The sequence below is a fragment of the Eublepharis macularius genome, chromosome 6 (genome assembly GCF_028583425.1).
Source record: "Eublepharis macularius isolate TG4126 chromosome 6, MPM_Emac_v1.0, whole genome shotgun sequence".
NCBI classification, from domain to species: domain Eukaryota; kingdom Metazoa; phylum Chordata; class Lepidosauria; order Squamata; family Eublepharidae; genus Eublepharis; species Eublepharis macularius.
Genome location: NC_072795.1, coordinates 128,383,353 through 128,404,095, shown reverse-complemented (window position 1 = coordinate 128,404,095; position 20,743 = coordinate 128,383,353). Strand labels below are relative to the sequence as shown.

The following is a 20,743-nucleotide window of genomic DNA, read 5'->3' as shown; positions in this document are numbered from 1 at the left end:
GTCAGGGGGTGTGGCATATGCAAATCAGTTATGCTAATGAACCATGCTAATGAGTTCCTCCAGCTCTTTTTCTACGAAATGACCCCTGCTTCCATCTATCGGGTTTTTATGATAAAAAGGGCAGATCTCTCTATAATCTTTTGGCAATATATCTATTACATTTTTAATCAAGGAAAAAAAACCCTTTTGGGCAGGGTGGTGAAAGGAAACAGAGGAAATTGAGAGGAAAGATTGGCGAGTCACCGAGTGTAACTGCTGTTGCTCATGTAAGTGCCTCAACATTGGCTGCAGCATTGCATTCCTAATGGGGAACTGCCCCCATGTGAAAAAAGCCATATACTGCCTTTTTCGGCCTCCAGAAAGTACATTTGACAAAACAACTGAACTATAGCTGAAGAAAACAAGAGTTCAAGGAGAAACCAAGAAATTCAGCATGTATACACAGTTTCAACATATTTATACCCACAAACATTCATATAAATTCATATTTTTAATTAGATCATAGGATCATAGGGTTGGAAGGGATTTCCAGGGTCATCTAGTCCAACCCCCCCGCACAACGCAGGAAATTCACAACTACCTCCACCACAACACCCCCAGTGACCCCTGCTCCATGCCCAGAAGATGGCAAAACACCTCCAGGATCCTTAGCTAAACTGGCCTGGGGGAAATTGCTACCTGACCCCAAGGTGGTGATCGGCTTTACCCTGGGTATGTAAGAAGGAGCCACGAGAACTAAGTACTGATGTAACTTTTCCTGCTCTCTCTCTCTCTCTCTCTCTCTCTCTCTCTCATGATCTGCCCAGGTTCACAGAATCAGCATTGCTGTCAGATGGCCATCTAGCCTCTGCTTAAAAACCTCCAAAGAAGAAGAGCCCACCACCTCCCGAGGAAGCCTGTTCCACTGAGGGACTGCTCTGTCAGGCAGTTCTTCCTAATGTTTAGCAGAAAACTCTTTTGATTTAATTTCAACCCACTGGTTCTGGTCCAACCTTCTGAGGCTACAGAAAACAACTCTGTACCACCCTCTATATGACAGCCCTTCAAGTACTTGAAGATGGTTATCATATCACCTCTCAGTCGTCTCCTCTCCAAGCTAAACATGCCGAGCGCCTTCAACCTTTCCTCATAAAACTTGGTTTCAAATTATACTTGAAATCATACTTTTGATACTATGGAGGAGAGGAAAAGAATGATGTTAGCTGCTTTGGGTGCCCCACTGGAGAGAAAGATGGGGTATAAAGGAAGTAAACAAAATAAATAAACCAAATATTGCATATGCAAAATAGATGGTTACATCTCCACCTCTTATTTAACCATTTTAACGGATGAGCGCTTGCTATTTTAATATTTACCACTAGGGGACAGCATTTCATTTTAAAGTTCCTCATTAATGAATGCAATGTAGAGCCAAGCTACAAGTGACGAGTGACACTTGCCTGGCAAGTGAACCGACTTGTGTGTATTCCTCCCTGTTCACTTGCCATTCACTTGCACAAGTGGAGCGCAAGTGAATGGCAAGTGAACAGGGAGGAATACACGCGAGTCTGTTCACTTGCCAGGCAAGTGTCACTCATCACTTGTAGCTTGGCTCCTAGTTTCCCGACCAGTAGCACCTTAAAGACCAGGTAGATGGAGCTCTGACTCTCGAAAGTTCACAACCTGGGCATCTAGCTGGTCTTTAAGGTGCTACTGGACCTGAATCTTGCTCTTCTACTACAGACCAGCACGGCTACCCACTTTACCATATAAATCAAGATAGGTAGCTGTGTTAGTCGGTCTGTAGCAGTAGAAAAGAGCAAGAGTCCAGTAGCACCTAGACGACCACAAAAATTGGTGGTAGGGCAGGAGCTTTTGTGAGTTACAGCTCACTTCTTCAGATACCTAGATGAGGTCTGTTTGTACCTGTGCAAGTTTCTTCAGACGGTTGATGGATTTCCATTCTGTATGGCTAAGCGTGGAGTCCTCCATGGGGATAGATGAAGATGGGTAGCTGTGTTAGTCTGTCTGTAGCAGTAGAAAAGAGCAAGAGTCCAGTAGCACCTAGAAGACTAACAAAATAGGGTAGGAGCTTTTGTGAGCCACAGCTCACATCTTCAGATCTTCAGTTCTTCAGATTTTGTTAGTCTTATAGGTGCTATTGGACTCTTGCTCTTTTCTACTGAACATATAAAGTTTGTTAAGTGAGTTTGTCTTTTATGAACGCAAAGCCACATTTCTATTTATTTACATCATTTACACTTCCTTTCTCCCCAAAGCAGCTCACATCATCCATTTTATCCTCATTTTTAAAAGGCATTAGTGGCCGTCACAAAGAGGATATAATCTTCCCTCCCCATGGCTTTACTACATGAACCCACCCACCCACCGGTACTGTTCTTTGTTATAGCAGCTCCTGACTGTCTTGTCTCTTGTGAAAATGTTGGCGTTCCATGGAACCATCCGACACCGTGAATCCAACGAGAGAACATTTCATGGCCCGCTTCTAGAACAGAATGGACAGAAGCACCGGGATAGCGACGGTATAAAAGGACTGGTCCGAAGCAGGACTTGAATCTGGGACGCTGGGGTTCCTTTAGCCCAAATGGCGAAGAGGGAGACTCTCAAGAGGTGAGAGAGACTGCTACGGAATAGGGTTGCAGACTCCGATATCTGGAGGCAGAGCCTGGGGAGGGCAACGTTTGGGGAGGGAGCTCAGCAGGGGATATGATGCCATATAGTCTACCCCCCCCCCAAAGTTGCCATTTCTTCCGGGAGAATTAAACGGAGATCAGCTTTAATTCCAGATTTCCAGGCCCCACTTGGAAGCCTAGCCAAACTCAGGTTCCTCCCACCCACAGTCTATTTTGAACGAGCGCTAACCTATTATTGGATGGGTGGGAGTCCTCTCTCCCCCAGACAGTCTTATAAGAGCCGCCAAAAGGTGTTCGATTCCCATCTCCGGTCCCTGCTTGTGATCCCAGCTGGTCTCTTTGGTTGTGGCACCAAACCTTCTTTTCCTTGTGTTTTGTGCCCTGCTATTTCCCTAGCAGCCATGCCCGAATGCCTTACTATGCCCTCTCTCTGACTTGAGTATCACCGGGCCGAACTAGACATGTGGGTTTTTTAATAGGGCTGCCAGTTCCCCAGGGTGGGCAGGGAATCCTCTACTCCAAGCCTCTGCCCCCCCACTACCGCTTACATGACTGGCGGGGGGGGGGGAGGCCCAGGGAATAGGCCCAGCAGGTGAAAAACCTCCTGGGCCAGTGTGCAACGGGCCTCTCCCTCCAGTCATGATGACATCACTTCCTTAAGTGACACATCGCCAGGCGTGATGATGTCACTTAAGTGACACATTGCACATCGCACTTCAGTGCGGGAGCATGCCCACCTCTGGGAGTGATACATCACTCACAAGTGACATTGGTGTGCCTACTGGTGATGAGTGCGCTTTGTGAACGTGCAACAAAGACACCCCCCATAAGTGCCAGGTCCCCCCCTCCCACCAGGGGGTTAAGTGGACTGGCAACCCTTATTTTTAAAGAGTGGGATCTGCATTCCCCAGATCCAACTCAGGTTCCCACAGCCACAGGGCAGTGAAGAAGAATGGCTTTTTATTATTATTTATTTTTAAAAGGGAGATCCCAAATGGGTTTAGAATGCCACCACAGGGGGAGGAAGGGCTCTTGCCCCTCTAAGTCAATTTCCCATACTGAAATAATGCTGGGGGGTAATTTCCCTATTTTTCCTGCTCCATATATGCAGAATACTGGGTGGGCGTGGAGCCTGGGATGGGATGGGCTTCGGGAAGGAGAGAGACATCAGTGGGGTATAACGCCATAGAATCCCCCCTCCGAAGCAGTCATTTCCTCCAAGATTAACTGTTTTCTATAGTCTGATTAGCATTAATTCCAGATCTCCAGACCCCACCTGGAGGTTAGCAACCCTACGCAGCCCCGTTGCCGCTGTCCTGTAGCAGCAGCCACAAAAGCAACAGGGAAACTACACAAGGGGAAACCACCTGAATGAAGTCCATTGGGGGTTTTGTTTTATGCGAATCCATCAGCCACGGGAAACTGCTTCACATAATTTGTGGTCCCTCCCTCCTGTCTTGTTGCTACGATTTGCCTTGCTGCTGAGGAGTGAGCCAGAGATTTGCATTCCCGACAGAACTCCCTGGCTCGACGCCCTGAGTTGGTCGGGAGCAGGTCTTCTGCAGGAACACAGCCAGGGGCACAAGCTCCAACCCTGGCAAGGGGACCGGCAAAGGTGTCTGGCAGGTTTGTGGAAGTCGTGCAGTGGGGTGGCAAAAGGTAAGTCTTATTTAACTTCTTTGCTTCGACATAACTAAGAGAACAAAACAAGACAACCATGTCTTGTAGCTAGCCTTGTCCGTCTCTGCTCTCTGTTCATAGATCCAGAGGAGTTAGCCGTGTTCGTTTGTAGTTGCAAAATAGTAAAAAGTCCAGTCGCACCTTTAAGACTAACCCACTTTATTGAGGCATAAGCTTTCGAGTACCACAGCTCGCTTCGTCAGATGAATAAGCTTTCGAGAACCACAGCTCTCTTCGTCAGAGGCATAAGCTTTCGAGAACCACAGCTCTCTTCGTCAGAGGCATAAGCTTTCGAGAACCACAGCTCTCTTCGTCAGAGGCATAAGCTTTTGAGAACCACAGCTCTCTTTGTCAGAGGCATAAGCTTTCGAGAACCACAGCTCTCTTCGTCAGATGCATCTGACGAAGAGAGCTGTGGTTCTCGAAAGCTTATGTCTCAATAAAGTTGGTTAGACTTAAAGGTGCTACTGGACTTTTTACTATTTTGCGACTCCTTTCTCTGTGATTTCTTTGAAAACACTTGGAAATTGTGGGCTGGGGAGATGAGCCAGAAAACTCAGTTCTGCACTAACCCAGACGAGTTCTTCAGACTCTAGCTATCGAGTCTTTTGCCACTGTGACGGGTTTCTAATCAGCACCCTGATTTCAGTGGCAGGAAAAGTAAGAAATCTGAATTTCCAGCTAGCATATAGGATACACTTCGTATTTCCTGAGACAGCAGGGGTGGCCCTCAGACAACACCCAACTCAGCAAGTGAATGTTGGAGAATGAGGAGATGTGAGTTATCAGCCTTGGAAATGGGGTTTGATTCATGTGGGTTAGCTTAGTGGCAGCCCTTTCTATAATATCAACCCGAGAAAGGAGCGTAGTGCATGTCCTGGAACGATCAGTTGCAAATGCATCTTGCTGCTTTCCTGAATTTTTTTTAGACGTTGATGCTTTGAAAACAAACCTGTCGACTGATTTCACTAGGCTAATTCCTCCTTTGGTCTTCGTCGTCTGCTGAAGGCCATCTTGAGGAATTTTGCTGCTTTGGGGTAACATTCTAATGTAACACAAGAATAGGGGAGACTAACCTGGTTAGTCAGCTCAACAAATTTACAAGGACTGGGAATCAACCAATTAACCAGTTCACACTGGTGTTTTAGTAACAAGTGCAAAGTGCAAGTGCAAGTAATGTAAACAGTGTACAATAATAAATATTCAAAGTCCGTATGAGCAATACATAAATAGTCCACAGTGGGAGATCCAGAGGTAGGAGAGCAGTGTGCCAAGGGGCCAGTTGAATAGTTCACAATCCAAACAGGGATGGAGAATCGCCGTGCCGATGGGCTAGTATGTACGTATATTTTTCAAATCCCGTTTCGTGTTAAAACACTTCTTCTTGGGCACATCAATCACTGAAAAATGCAGGTCTCCTGGTCACATACCCTCCTGGATCATATTCTATCTCTACTACAAGCTTTCCAACGGACTGTTTGCTCAGCAAACACTTGCGCTTTGCACTTGTTACTAAAACACCAGTGTGAACTGGTTAATTGGTTGATTCCCGGTCCTTGTAAATTTGTTGGGGTAACATTCTAGCAACTGAGCATTCTGACTTTATGAGGACACCTGTTCAGACACGATTTCTTCTGCCTTCATGTTTTAAAGATGCAGGTAGCTAAAATGGCATTGGAAGTGGCCCTGAGTAATCAGGGGATAATGGCACAAGCAAGCAAAGTTTTGGACGTTTGCTCTCGAGTAATATGTAAAATTAAAATAAGGATCAGAAAGGCCCTGTTTCTCAAAGAGCCTTCTAAAAACTCAGAATAGGGGTATCTTGCAAACAGCACGTTACTGAAAAATGATCTTTAAGACAGGCAGGGACATTCTCCGTCGCCCCACCTGCCACCAGCCTCAGTGAAGACTGGTGAAGCTCTGTGGGGATAACCTTTCAGGGGAAAAGGCAAAGAATCTCTGCAGCTCCCTAAGGTGGGTGAAATCTCAGGGATCCTTGCTTTGGCTTGGGTGGAGAGATCCCTCATAATATAAGACATTACCCTAATGTCAAGATTGATAGCAAGGAACTGAATCTTCTATAGTTAAAGATAGGTGCCCCAACTGAACTTCAAATACCAAAGTCCCATTAAAATCAACAAGGCCCAACAACATTCCATGGATTTCAATGGGATTGAAGTGTGATTTGGGGGCACCATAAGTCAGTTGATCCAGAGGAGTTAGCCGTGTTAAGTCTGGAGTAGCAAAACAGTAAAGCGTCCAGTAGCACCTTTAAGACTAACCAACTTTACTATAGCATAAGCTTTCGAGAACCACAGTTCTCTTCGTCAGATGCATGGAGGGTAAGTCAGTTGCGACTTGACGGTACATGCATACATAATTAATTGTGATTTGGCTGGACAGGAGCCTTAACTGGGTAAGTCTTAGGAAATCATGTAGATAAGCCTATTTAATCCTGAGTATAGGAAAGCATTTACCAAAGCACAGTTGGATACCTCACAATTGACGATGGAAAGAGGCCATTATAACACAAACTAGAGAGCCAGTTTGGTGTAGTGGTTAAGAGTGGCAGGACTCTAATCTGGAGAGCCAGGTTTGATTCCCCACTCCTCTTGAAGCCAGCTGGGTGACCTTGGGCTAGTCACAGCTCTCTGGAGCTCCCTCAGCCCCACCTACCTCACAGGGCGTTTGTTGTGGGGTAATAATGGCATACTTTGTAAACCGCTCTGAGTGGGCATTAAGTTGTCCTGAAGGGCGGTATATAAATCGAATGTCATTATTGTTGTTGTTGTTGTTGTTGTTGTTGTTAATAATAATAATAATAATAATAATAATCACATATAAAGAATGCATCTGTATTTGCAATCAGAATTCTATCAAAGACTTAGGCCATCTGATCTTCTATTGACCAAGATTTGTATAGATACATGAAAGATATCTTGGGGATATTTTATTACAATAGCCTGGGAGAGCGGATAAGGATAGATTAACTATACTACTTGCCGACAAAATAAATAGATAACGATGCAAATGGCAAAGTTCGTTGCAAGGGTGATAAAGGCCTTATCAAAATCATCTACTGCTGTCGTGGCTGGTAGATAAACTTAAGTATTTTGCCGACTATCAGACTGAATCGCTCGGATTGATGCCGGTTTTAATTTAAATTTGTTGTGGTTTTAATGATAGTTATAAAATTGTAAGGTATATTAGAGTTTTTACTGTTACTGTGATTGTTGTATTATAATCCTGATGTTGTTGGTGTCAATTGCTAAGGCTGTGAGCTATCTCAATAAAACATATGATAAGGATGATGTAGATAAGCAAGTTGGTAAGATTTTGAAAGCTGCTGGGAGTGTTAATTCAAGTAACGTGGGGACTATTAATTCGATTTTGGGACAGAGTATAGGGATTTAATAGCACTATGCAATTGGCTGTATTTGGGAATCTCCCCAACCATTCCAGCCATGGCTAATGTACATCTCTGCTATCCACAAGAAAATGCTTAATTGAGCCAAGCCATCTTGTTTTGGGTCTTCCTCTTTTCCCACTGCCTTCCACTTTTCCGAACATTATTGACTTTCTCCAGAGTATCTTGTCTTCTCATGATGTGACCAAAGTACGATAGCCTCAGTTTTGTCATTTTAGTTTCTAGGGAGAATTCAGGCTTGATGTGATCTAGAACCCACTTACGTCTTTTTGGCCGTCCGTGGTACCCCTTCCCAAAATGCCCTGAGCACAGGAGAGGTTGCGATCTTTAAAAAGCCTCTCTCTAGTGTGCTGCACGATATGGGGGTAAGTGTGTGTAAGGACTTCTTGTGTGCTCCCTCCATCATTTGTTGAATCACCGCTGTCATTAATCATTAGACCGCACTGCTTTACACTTTCCCTTCAGAATAATCAAGGGGGGCACCCTGAGCAAGGCAAACAGTAACTGCTCCAAAAAAGATTACTTCTGAGTAATCATGCACAGAATTGCATTGTAAGTAACGTTATCACTTCCTGGTCTTGCTTCCTCTTTGCCGTGTCAATATTTGATCGTTTCTCTTTATGGGATCTTTTAGTTCCACAGTTCCAGGTCTGCAAGGATGAGGAACAAAAGAGGCAGGAAAACTCCCTCTCCTTGGGAATCAGGAACCAGCAAAATTTGAAAGCACAATTCAGGGCTGGTTGAGGCATGCAACAATTACAACTGCAGGGTTGCCATCTCCTGGTTGGGAAATTCCTGGAGATTTGGGAATGGGTTTGGGGAGGGGAGGGACCTCAATGAGAAATGATGTCATTGAACACCCTCCAAAGCGGCCATCTTCTCCAGGGGAACTGATCTCTGACGTCTGGAGATCAGTTGTGATTTCAAGAAATCTCACCTATTTTCTGGCGAGAGTCAGGTTCCCAAGTTGGAGGCTTGCCAACCTCCAGGAGGAGCCTGGAGATTTCCTAGCATTACAATTGATCTCCAGATTATGGAAATCAGTTCCCCTGGAGAAAATGGCAGCTTTGGGTGGGGGGTGGGGGTGGTCTGTGGCATCTCATCCTTTCCTAAATCCCTCCTCTCCCCAAACAGTGCCCTCTGGGCTCCATCCCTAATAGTAATTCTTCAACATTTCAAGCAGAAGCTCTGTTTAAGAGAAAGCCTTTATAAATGAACATACCGTTTAAAAACGTTTTCTTGCATACACACAGCTTGCCTGTGAAGATCCTTGTGCTGTGGTGGCAGCTGCTTCCGAAGCGACATTTTTAAAGATCTGCACAACTAATCAGATCTTCAATGGCCGGTCAGAAACCCTGCTGGACAAAAGCCTCGTCTGACCCCAGCCACTTTCTGCCAGGAAAAGTGTTGGTGGGCATTGCGGTGCCCATGGGCACTGTGTTGGGGACCCCTGTACTAGAGCGGGAAAGACAGCCGAGAGGGACCTATCAAGACTCCTGTGACTTCAAAAAATGCATACGTTAATCTGCAGCTTAAACCAGAGTTTTATTTATTGGGTTTTAGTTAAGGCACGTTAACTAAACAAAATGCACGCAGAAAGCTCTCGTCCAAGTCAGAGCACCAATAACTGTTTATTTATCTAAAGAAATATATATACTTAAGATTCGTGGAGAGAAATCTAACTAGCTAGGATGGCTTTAGATTGAAAGTAGGCCATCTCTCTCAGGAGGAGACACCATGCTGCCTCTCCTGGTGCACGCCGGGAAGAAGAGAGAGAGGAGGGGGAGAGAAGGGAAGGAAGAAAGTTCCCCTGGCAGGAAGAAGACTGATAGCAGACTATCTGTCTAACTAACTCTATGGTTGTTGCCTTCTTTTTGCTCTGCTTGCAGTCCTGAAGGTCTGAGCAAGAGACATCGTCAATCCCTTCTTCCAACAGTATTTGTTGGGAATTATGGATAATAAATTGGAAAAAGAGTGTGGTATTTTAATTTTATATATGGTTCATATATGCTCAAAAATGGAAGTGCAAGGATCTACCTTCATTGGAAGATGGGACTGGAAAGATGATGGACTTAGCTAAGACGGCCAAACTTACAGCGGTAATTAGAGACAAAACAGTCTCTATATTCATGGCAAATTGGAAACCCTTTATGGACCACCTGCGAGAGATGAAGGAAAATGAATTAATGATTTGTGGTTTTGATTTTTAATAATAAGGTCCTGGGTTATCAAGAAGACGAGACACAGAAAAAAGATATTAATTAGACCACAAACTGATTGATAAATAAAGAAGGAAGTATTGTAGGTGAAAACTATAACGGATACGCTTAATGCTTTTTACTGTTTTTTTACTTTGTAGATTGATATGTTGGCTCTTTGTAGTTGTGTTTTTGTTATGCTTTACTTTCCTTCTTTTGCTCTATCTTTTAACTTTTTCACGATAATTTTTTTTTTAAAAGACATATAGGTAGTTTGCAGTACCAGCCAGTGGTTGTCACTGCGCAGTGGATGGGGTCCATCCTGCCCTCCATCTCTTCTTCATGTGTCTGCTGTGTCATGTTTCATTTCCCTAAGTGTTGTCAATACTGTTATCAATGAAGTACTGAGCTCTGTCTTTCCTTTGCAGATCATCCGGATGTAACTCGGCTTGCAATACAGGAAGTTCCTAAGCCGCTATCCAACATCCCTCTGGTTTCAGAATGAATAGGACCACGGTGATCCCATCCCAAAGCAACTGGAGTTTCCCCTATGATGTTCTAGGCTGTGGGAACACCACAGACATTACCATCTTTCTAGCCACCTCGTATAGTTTGGAGACCGTCTTGGGCGTTTTAGGCAACGTGTGTTTGATCGGTATCCTAGCCAGGCAGAAGGAGAAAGCCATTGCCACCAACGTCCTGATCACCAATCTGATAGCTTCGGAGCTGGTCATGTGCGTCTTCTGCCTGCCCGTCACTGTTGTCACAGTCTTGCTGCACTACTGGATCTTCGGGGAGGCCATGTGTAAAATGGCTGCGTTTATCCAATGCACATCCCTGACGGTATCCATCCTCTCTCTTGTCCTGATTGCTGTAGAAAGACACCAGCTCATCATCAACCCAACAGGCTGGAGGCCTAATCTCTCTCAAGCTTACCATGGCATTGTGGCCACTTGGATCTTTGCTTCTCTCTTGTCCTTGCCGTTCGTGACCAATTCTACTTTGAGCGACGGTGTCTTCAAGCGATATGCCGGCATGATGGGTTCGTATGCTGATAAGGCCGTCTGCACTTGCGCCTGGTCTTCCGAGGAGTACAGGCTCACCTACGCCACGGCGCTGCTGCTGCTGCAGTACTGCTTCCCCCTTGCAGTTATCCTGGTGTGCTACCTGCGGATCTACCGTCGCCTCCAGAAAAGAAAGGGGATGTTTGAGAAGAGCGAGCACAGCCGCCGGATGATTCACTTGACGCGCGTCAACATCCTCCTCGCTTCCATGGTGGCTGCCTTTGCCATCTGCTGGCTGCCATTGCATGTTTTCAACGGCATCGATGACTGGAACTACAAGCTTATCCCCCACTGCTTCCATGACTTGATCTTCTCCCTGTGCCATCTGACGGGCATGGCTTCTGCCTGTGTTAACCCAATCATTTATGGGTTTTTGAACAAAAACTTCAAGAAGGAAGTAAAGGCTCTGATCCTCAATTGCCACCACCGTTCTTCTGAGCAAGAATACAAACATCTGCCTCTACCCACCATGCAGACCGAAGCTTCAAAGGGTTCCCTGAGGCTAAGTGGCCAACAGACTCCCATCTAGTTCGTATGTTAAATATTCAAAGAGGCTTTTTCACGTCTAAAGCTTAAATTGGTGTTTACACAAATGAGACACCTGCATTTCCCCTCCAAATTTGTGCCCATTGCAGCAACATTCATGACCAAAGCAAGAGACAGGCAGCTGAGGAACGCTTGGTAGGACCACAGAAAAGGGCAAGTTGGCTTCCTCCAAATAAATATCTATCACTTGACAAAGAACCAGATAGGATGGATCCTGTGCTGTTTCTCCAGCAGCAAAGTAACGTCTCCCTCCAAGGTTGCCGTCTCTGGACTGGGAAATTCTTGAAAATTTGGGGGGTGGAGACTGAGGAGGGCAGGATTTGGGGAGGGGTCTCAGTGGGGTATAATGTCATACAGGCCATTTCCCCACATCTTAAAAATAGTGCCCCCTCACAGAATGCTGGTGGCTTGTTTGCACAATTTCTGACATCACTGTTTCCAAAATGGAGGCAGGCAGTTATGATTGTTTTTGTGGTGCCACCCCAAAATCTCCAGGAATTTCCCAACCAGGAGATGGCAACCCAGTTAGAATTGTTGGCAATCCGATGTCCCTTATTGTAGATAAATTGCCAGTGGGTTGCGCATATAGTTGCCTAGTCACAGGATTCTAACACAAACTTACAAAAGGCCTACATTGGCCAGGATTTTCTTCCAATAGCAGTGTTAGTAGAATCTCGGTAGGCCAGGTTCTGTAAACACCACTAAATACTTCTGCAGGTTTACTCAAGAGGGCGTGTCTCCTACTTTACTGTTCATGTACTTTTTGTGCATAGAAATACATTCCACCCTTTCATAGAATCATAGAATAATAGAGTTGGAAGGGGCCATACTGACCATCTAGTCCAACCCCCTGCCCAGTGCAGGATCAGCCTTAAAGCATCTCTGACAAGTATCCATCCAGCCTCTTCTTGAAAACTGCCAGTGAAGGGGAGCTCACCACCTCCCTAGGCAGCTGGTTCCACTTTTGAACTACTCTGATCGTGAAAAAGTTTTTCCTAATATCCACCTGGTACCTTTGTGCATGTAGTTTTAGCCCATTGCTTCGCGTCCTACCCTCTGCTGCCAACTGGAACAGCTCTTTGCCCTCCTCCAAATGACAGCCTTTCAAATATTTAAAGAGAGCAATCATGTCCCCCCTCAACCTCCTCTTCTCCAAACTAAACATTCCCAAGGCCCTCAGCCTTTCCTCGTAGGGCTCAGTCTTCAGACCCCTGATCATTGTCGTCGCTCTCCTCTGCACCTTTTCTCTTCTCACAAGACATCACAATAAAGTCATGTGAGGACATCCATGTTCTCAGCTTGCTTTCACAAGGAGAAAGAAACCCTTCTCTACAGGAGACAGACAGAAGGTCCTCATGAATAAGTTCTTCAGGAAGGGCCGTACGTGCTCTCCTTAAAAGAGTTGACCCAAATCAAAAAGAGGTCCGATGTTGGGATGATCTGGGTCCACTTCCAGCCACATTGGATTAGATGATGAAGCGAATATCTTTTGTAGTATAGTAGACGGGAATGAATCCTGCTGTCCACGTGCAGACGAAACAACCTCACTCTTCTTCATTGATACTCTTTATTTCTTTCATTTTTAGAAATAATATACTGTATTCTTTTTAATCTCCTCCTAGGTGCTGAACAAAGCATACATTAAAATTAAGGTAGTGAGCTATAGCTGACGTCAAGTTATTGCTTTGGGATTGGAGAATACATGCCCATGTGCTACAGGAGGTAGGCAAGGGCCAGAGCAGAGGCCCGGACGACCTGCTGGCTTGTCTGTCTAGCTTGTAAGACAGGGCAATTTCCCAGTACAGACAAGGAACAAGAGAAGTGGACATCCAGCCAGGGAAATTAAGAAAAATATTTCTGTATATTGAGGCAAAAAGCTCAAAGGTTTATACAGTAGGTGTGCTCAACAATTTTCATAAATATGCATTCATATGTACAAAATATTCATAAGTACATTAATACAAAATTCAACAATCAAAGTCGAACTAGAGACTGCATGCCCTATTCCAAATCCTTTTAAGAACAGGGAAGGTGCTCCAGGTCCAAAGAGAGGAGAAGGTAAATATAATTCAGTGAGAGTAATTGTAGCAGTTCCTATTCCTTTCTTGTAGGTGTCTTCCAAGATGTTACACTGAGAATCCAACACGGAGATAGCCCTAGCTGGGGCCAGCTAAACGGCAGATTTTGTCATAGCGACTTCCTCAGGGGCTTTGCAGGATCTCTTGGCTCAGTGCTTTCATTTCTTGGAACCCAGAGAATGATGCAGATGCCTTCAATCACGCTTTTGAGCTTTTTGAGCTGAATATATATGAATATTTTTCTTAATTTCCCTGGGTGGATGTCCACTTCTCTTGTACTTTGTCTGTCTAGCTCTGCATTCAATCTCCATCAGTATCACCTGTGCAGGCAATAAGGTGATCTTTGTCCACAGCATCTGACTTGGCTCGCCGGAGGTATATTTTCTCTAGTAATATGGAAGTTGTGATGCAGTTCAGCCTTTTAGGGCTACTTGCCTCTGATATCTTACAATTTACACAACTCAGCTCCTTTGCCATGTGCACAATCTACCCAGTCATTTCTAAACTGACAACAACAAGGAATTTGGCTGTAGTTTTTCTCTTTTCTGGTTTGGTTTGGTTTCCTAATGTAGGAAACACAGTCACAGTAATGAGCCGTTTCAGTGTCAAAAACTCCCTGCCCATAAGTCATTCACAAACGTTCTGACATTTACCTACAGCTTTTATACTACTGAAGGCAAGTGGGAAGTTTGGTGATGGGGAATAGGAGCTAGACATGGGCACGAATGGAAAAAAAAACCCGAACAAGCTGTTCGTTGTTCATTGCCATCCACAAACAACGAACAGTAACGAACATGACCCTGTTCACAAACATGTTCGTTGTTTGTGGCCCTTTAAAGATCCCTTTAAACTATCAGCTGGCAGGTGGCAGGGGGGATTCCCCCCTGCTGCCTGCCAGCTGATGGTTTAAAGAGCCCTTTGCTGTCATTTTCTCTCCACAGTGGCAAAAATGGGACTCTCTGCTGGAAGTACTTTGAAGGGTTAAAGCCAGAAGGAAAGCCCGAAGGAGTTCAGACAGAGTTCAGCCCCTGCCTCCGGTTGCCAAGGGAATTGATTGCAGGTGCCAGATTGTCTGGCTTGATGAATGGCTGAGGAAGGCACTTGTTCGTTTACAATGGGGCCTCATGAACAGCTTGTTCGCGAACAGACGAATGGGCTGGTTGTGGTTTTTTTACGTTCATAATGCTGTTCGTGCCCATGTCTAAGGACATAGTAGGGGCACAATGGCATATGCACTGGAAGTGACATAGTGTAGTGCTGGAAATTGCTGGAAACTCTATGGTTAACCAACAAAAGGGAACCACTTCCTGAAATATACAAAACCAAGAGAACACACAGGCTCGAGGAAGTTACGAACCACACACAATTACAGTGTGATTACAATGATAATTCTCGTGCAGTCCCAAGCTTTCGACCCCACAACGCCCAATTTACGGACTAATGAGATACGAAATTAACATCCAGTATATATCTGGTTCAAATTAACCTTCATTTGTACGATTTCAATATGCACCGCTCATACGTGATGTATTTACATATACAATGTCCAAAAATGGTCAATAGCAGCAATGCCACAATAGAGTAATAGTAGCTATTAAGTTCCTTAGAACCAATGTCCACGGCATTAAGTTCACTGAAACCAGTGTCCACGGCACCAGTGTCCACGGCTATGGTTAAAACAATAAAGACATTAACAGAGAGGCATCGATTTAAAATGGAGAATGGGCAGAAGGGATTATTGAGAGAATGCCAAACTAAAAAAATCTCCATCTGCTGGCAGAAGACAGTAATAGGAGGGGATAGACAAACCTCTCTAGGGACAGAGTGCCAAAGTTTGGGCATCTTGACCAAAAAGGGCCTCTCTTGGGTTGCCCCCTACCAAACCTCAGAAGGCAGAGGCACACAAAGTAATAGCAAAGAAAGAAGAGAAAAGAGGGAAGAAAAAAGGTCAGAAACTTTATATCTAATTATAATTCTGAACATGTCCCCGAAAAGTAAAAATAACAAATGAAATAAATGGGACCTGATGATCCTATGTTACAAAATTGGCAGCAGCGGCAGCAAGGAGGAGGGGATGGTGACATGAGGGGAGGGGAGATATCAGGCAAGGGAGAGCTGTGGGACAGCTTGCCTGAGGAGGTCAGGAGACCCCCCCCCCAAATGCTCTCCTGGTTTTCTGCAAACAATGCAAAACCGAATTATTCAAAAAGGCTTTTTACTCAGATAGGAGGGCTGTATTGTAGGGAGGGGGTCTCAGACGATCTGCTAATGAGTTAGGAACCACAGACTTCACTGCTAGCCAACCATCGGAGGTTTCTGTATATATATGATTTTAATTGCTGAATTTTATTGTAAAATTTGTTATGCAATTGTATTTTATGACTGTTGTACCCTGTCCTGAGCCCACTTATGAGGAGGGCGGGTTAAACACTAAACACACTAAACTAAACTATGGGCCAAGCTACACATGACGAATGACACTTGAACGGCAAGTGTATTTCTCCCTGTTCACTTGCCCTCCACTCAATCCACTTGCCGTTCAAGTATCATTCATCATGTGTAGCTTGGCCTTGAGTTGTATTAGATTCCTACTAATGTTATGTCTTTGTGAACTTGTATCTATTTACCCATGGCGTTATTTATGGAAATGTTCTCGATATTGACTGTACTAATCTCACATTGCGTAATCCGTCTTGAGTCTCAGTGGTCTGGTAACATAATTTTTGTATATTGGTCTTGGTTCTGTAATAAAAATGATGATGATGAGAAAGGCGGACTATAAATGACATAAATAAAATAAATAAAAATAAAATAAAGAGACTGTGGGAGTGAGAGCAACTGTGGTGGGCAGGGAGGATGTGGGAGGGTTGGGGAGGGAGAAAAAGAGGTGGTAGCTAAACAGGAGAAGAAGCTGGAGCCAGAGGTGGGGAGAAGGAAGGGGTTGTTGTAAGGCACACTTTCCACTGGCAGCATCCTTCTCTCCCACTGCTGGCAGGTTGATCAAGGGTCTGAGAGCCAAGCTACAAGTGATGAATGACACTTGAATGGCAAGTGAACAGACTCATGTGTACAGACTCACGTGTATTCCTCCCTGTTCACTTGCGCTCCACTTGCGCTCCACTTACATGATCAAGTGGAGTGCAAGTGGAGCGCAAGTGAACAGGGAGGAATACACGTGAGTCTGTTCACTTGCCGTTCAAGTGTCATTCGTTACTTGTAGCTTGGCCCTGAGCTGGGAGCGCAAAGCTGAACGAGTGCATGTTCCCCTCTGAACTCTGACACCAACAATTTGTCATAACTGAAATCTATTGCCAATGATCATTAGTTTCTCAGACTCAGCTCAATAAAAGATTGCTTCTTTTATCCTTAAACTCATTAATCTGATCCAATTTTGTTTTACTGTTTTATTACACTTATAGGTGAATTTATCCTATAAGCTCAATTTCAACAGTATCTAACTTCATACAGATTTTAAGATTGTCTTCAAAGGAAATGACCAATTGATCAGGCATTATTTTTTTTCCACACAATCCTCTCAGTTTTCAACTTTTTTACTTCCTCGTTCTTTTCAGTACAGATTTTAAGATCCCCTTTCTTCCTCTGACAGCAACCTGACAAGGCATTTAGCAGGTGAATGTTTTCCTGGCATGATGAACTGGGGACAGCCTGTTTCTTGGTAATAATTTGGCCTACTTTTAAGTGAGAAGACACAGGCCTGGGGCATTTTTTCAGCTGGAACATGGTGGAATGGAGTTCCGGCACCTCTTGAAAATGGTCACATGGCCTGTGGCCCCGCCCCCTGATCATGGGGGGGGAATCTAAACTCCCCTCTGTCTAGAGATGAGGGGGCGGGGCCAGTGGCCATGTGACCATTTTCTCTGAGGGCGATTTAAACTTTAAAAATCTCCCCCCTCGTTCCAGCTGACCCAAAATGACATCATTGTGCGGTCCTGGGAGCATGCACGCACTTTGCGCTCATGCATGTGGTACCAGGGGCACCACCTCCCGCCAAGAGTTGCCCCCTGTGCTGGCAACCCACTGAGTTCCACCACCTCTTTTCCCAGAAAATAAGCCCTGCAAAGGCCGGTAACAGACTGTGTGATTTTTCACACACACGCCCCATCCCTTGTTATGAGAGTTTTCAGATTTAATGGTTTAAAAAATGATAGGGCTTTTGTCTGGCTAATCAACATTTTCTTTGGTACAGTGGGAGAGAATTTGCTTATGGATTACTGCTATCAAAAGTAAACACTCTTTTCTAAATTGAAGCCAGAGCAAAAGCATAAGGCACAAAGGAAATGTTACACCTTTTTCTTAATTTTCTTTCAGGATTAATAAACGGTATGAAAGATATTCAAGATACTTGGTTAGGTTTGGGTGTGTATCTAGGTGCCTGAATAGGGCTAAACTGTGCCAATTTGCTTTTTAGACAGGAAAATAAATTAATTGTTGCTATGAATTAACCAAGAGTTTTGCTGAGAGTATTTGTGCTAGTTTCATTCGTCCATTAATAATGATGTGATGTGAACCTTTAAACCAAGATTACAATTAAATTGGAAAATATATGCAGTCTGGCGTATTTTATTACTTGGTACTCATTTTAATCATTTTTATCCTAAACTGTCAGACAACACTTGCTTCTCAAAGCTGCTTACAATACAACAATTTTAAAAGCCAATAATAAAATAGATAAAAATACACCAATAGAGAACGACATAACTAAAATAACTGACACAAGACCTTAGAAAATCACTGCCAGATTTTACAACATCCTACGTACTATGTATCCTATACGGAAAACATTTTCAGCAGGGCATTTAAAACAATACAATGTGAATAACATCATATTTTAATAAAATTATCGTGAGACAAACATTGGGGAAAATACATGTAGAATCAACAGGAAATCAACAAAAGGCATTGAAAGAAAGATAGGATGTGACTGGGGGCTAAAAACTCGAAAGAGAAATGCAGGAGATCCTATTATCACGAGCGAGCAGGAGCATGAATATCACTCCCATCCTACAGTCACTCCATTGGCTACCTATCAGTTACCATGCTCAGTTCAAAGTATTGCTTATTATGTACAAAGCTTTTCATGGCCTTGGTCCAGCATACGAGACCGGCTCCGTCCTTATGTCCCCCCACGGCAGCTTCACTCATCTGAACAGGGTGTCTTGCAGGTGCCACTCAGCACATGGACGAAATCGACAGCAGCCCATACATGGGCTTTCTCTGTGGTGGACTCTACCCTGTGGAACAGCCTGCCTGAGGAGGTCAGGACTCGGAGAGCCCCCACTCTCCTGGCTTACTGCAAACGTTGCAAAACCGAATTATTCAAAAAGGCTTTTTACTCAGATAGGAGGGCTATATTGTAGGGAGAGCATCTCAGTTGCTTAGTTAATGAGTTAAGGACCATAGATTTCACCACTACGTTGCCTTACATATTATCTGTTGCTTTAAATATGTACTCCTATGTACTACCTGTGATTCATGTTGTCTAATGTCAGTCCTAGAATTATGTTTTGTTTCAGCATTTCTTCAGCTCTGTACTGGATCCTTGCTAATGCTATGTCTTTGTAAACTTGTATTTATCCACTCTATGGTATTGTTTATGGAATTGCCTTTGATACTGTATGGAAATGCCCTTGATACCGATTGTACTAATCTCACATTATATAATCTACCTTGAATCTCAGTGAGAAAGGTGGACTGTAAGTGAAATAAATAAATGAATAAATAAATATTCCATAATCAGAGTATCACAACTGAGAAGTCCCTGTCACTCATCATCACCCGGACTATTTCAGAATGTGGGGAGGTTAGAGAGTGGCATTTTATCTAAACATGATCTGTGCTGCAGAAAGTATCTGAAGATTATACTGGAGTGACATAGGGCCAAGCTAGAAGTGATGAATTACACTTGAACGGCAAGTGAACAGACTCACATGTATTCCTCCCTGTTCACTTGCGCTCCACTCGATCACTATGTTTTCGAGTGGAGCGCAAGCGGAGCGCAGGTGAACAGGAAGGAATACATTTGAGTCTGCTCACTTGACATTCAAGTGTAATTCATCACTTCTAGCTTGGCCCATCGGCTCAAATTCTCCTTCACTGGGAGATCTCAGACAAGTAATTTTCCATTAGCCTAAAAATTTCCCCACAGAGATTTTGTGGCTTTCAAAAGGTTAAAACGATGTGTGCTTCTCTCACTTCATTGGAAGAAGAATGAGATTGAAAACACAAGAAGTGACAAAAATGGCCAGCCGTTTTCTTATGCGTTTGGCTTCCTTTCTGTGTTCAGTGTCACCGTTGTCTTTATTTAATAACTTTCAAGAACAGCTTCTCCCCAAAATTTACTGATTGTTTTCATGGACTTGTGGGGCAAAGAAATTTCAGGTTCCACTGTGTTTGGAAAATATTCTGGAAAGCTCCTGCCAGATGGGGGAAAGCAACGTGATGAGGAATTTAAGCCCTTTGCCCCAAACACTCACTACCCATCATTTTGCAGACAAAACTAACCTGGAGACAGCTGTGTCCAGGGGGCTTGTACACACATGCACACCTCCCCCCTTCCTTTCTTGCCCTGAGAACCACAGTCAGAAATAAATAGACATGGGCACGAACCGCATTACGAACCAAAAAAACCCACGAACCACCTGATTGTCTGTTTGCGATCCAGTGGTTCATGAGGGTCCATGGCCAACGAACCAGCATTCGTTGGAAGCCCGGTTTGTTGCGTTCGCCTACGGTTCATGAATCCAGACAGTCAGGCACCATCAATCAATTCCCTTGGAAACGGAGCTGGGGGAATGCCTGAACTCTGTCTGCGCTCCTTCTGTCGCCCTGGAAACCCGAATGGAAGCCCAGCTTACCTTGATCGGCAGGTCTTCCTTCCAACCATGAAGCTGCAAATTGGTTACAATTGGTTACATGGGAGAAGACACCCGGAGGGAGGGATGGGGAAGGGGGAGTTCTGTAGCCATGGGCACTCCAATCTCATCCCTGCAAACCCTGATAGGCAGTTCTGATGGCCAACCCCTTGTACACTGGGCCAACGTCAACTGGTGGCTCTAATTGTATTGAGTGGGAGTTTCCTGGGGGCCTTGGATTGGAG

General features: G+C 44.4%; 1 protein-coding gene across 1 annotated transcript; it reads left to right on the top strand.

The window, feature by feature from the left end:
* The first annotated feature begins 10,439 nt into the window (after nt 1–10,439).
* NPY4R2 (neuropeptide Y receptor Y4-2) lies at nt 10,440–11,531 on the top strand. The gene has a single exon (XM_054983963.1). The coding sequence runs from the start codon at nt 10,440–10,442 to the stop codon at nt 11,529–11,531; it is 1,092 nt and encodes a 363-aa protein (XP_054839938.1).
* Nucleotides 11,532–20,743: the final 9,212 nt, after the last annotated feature.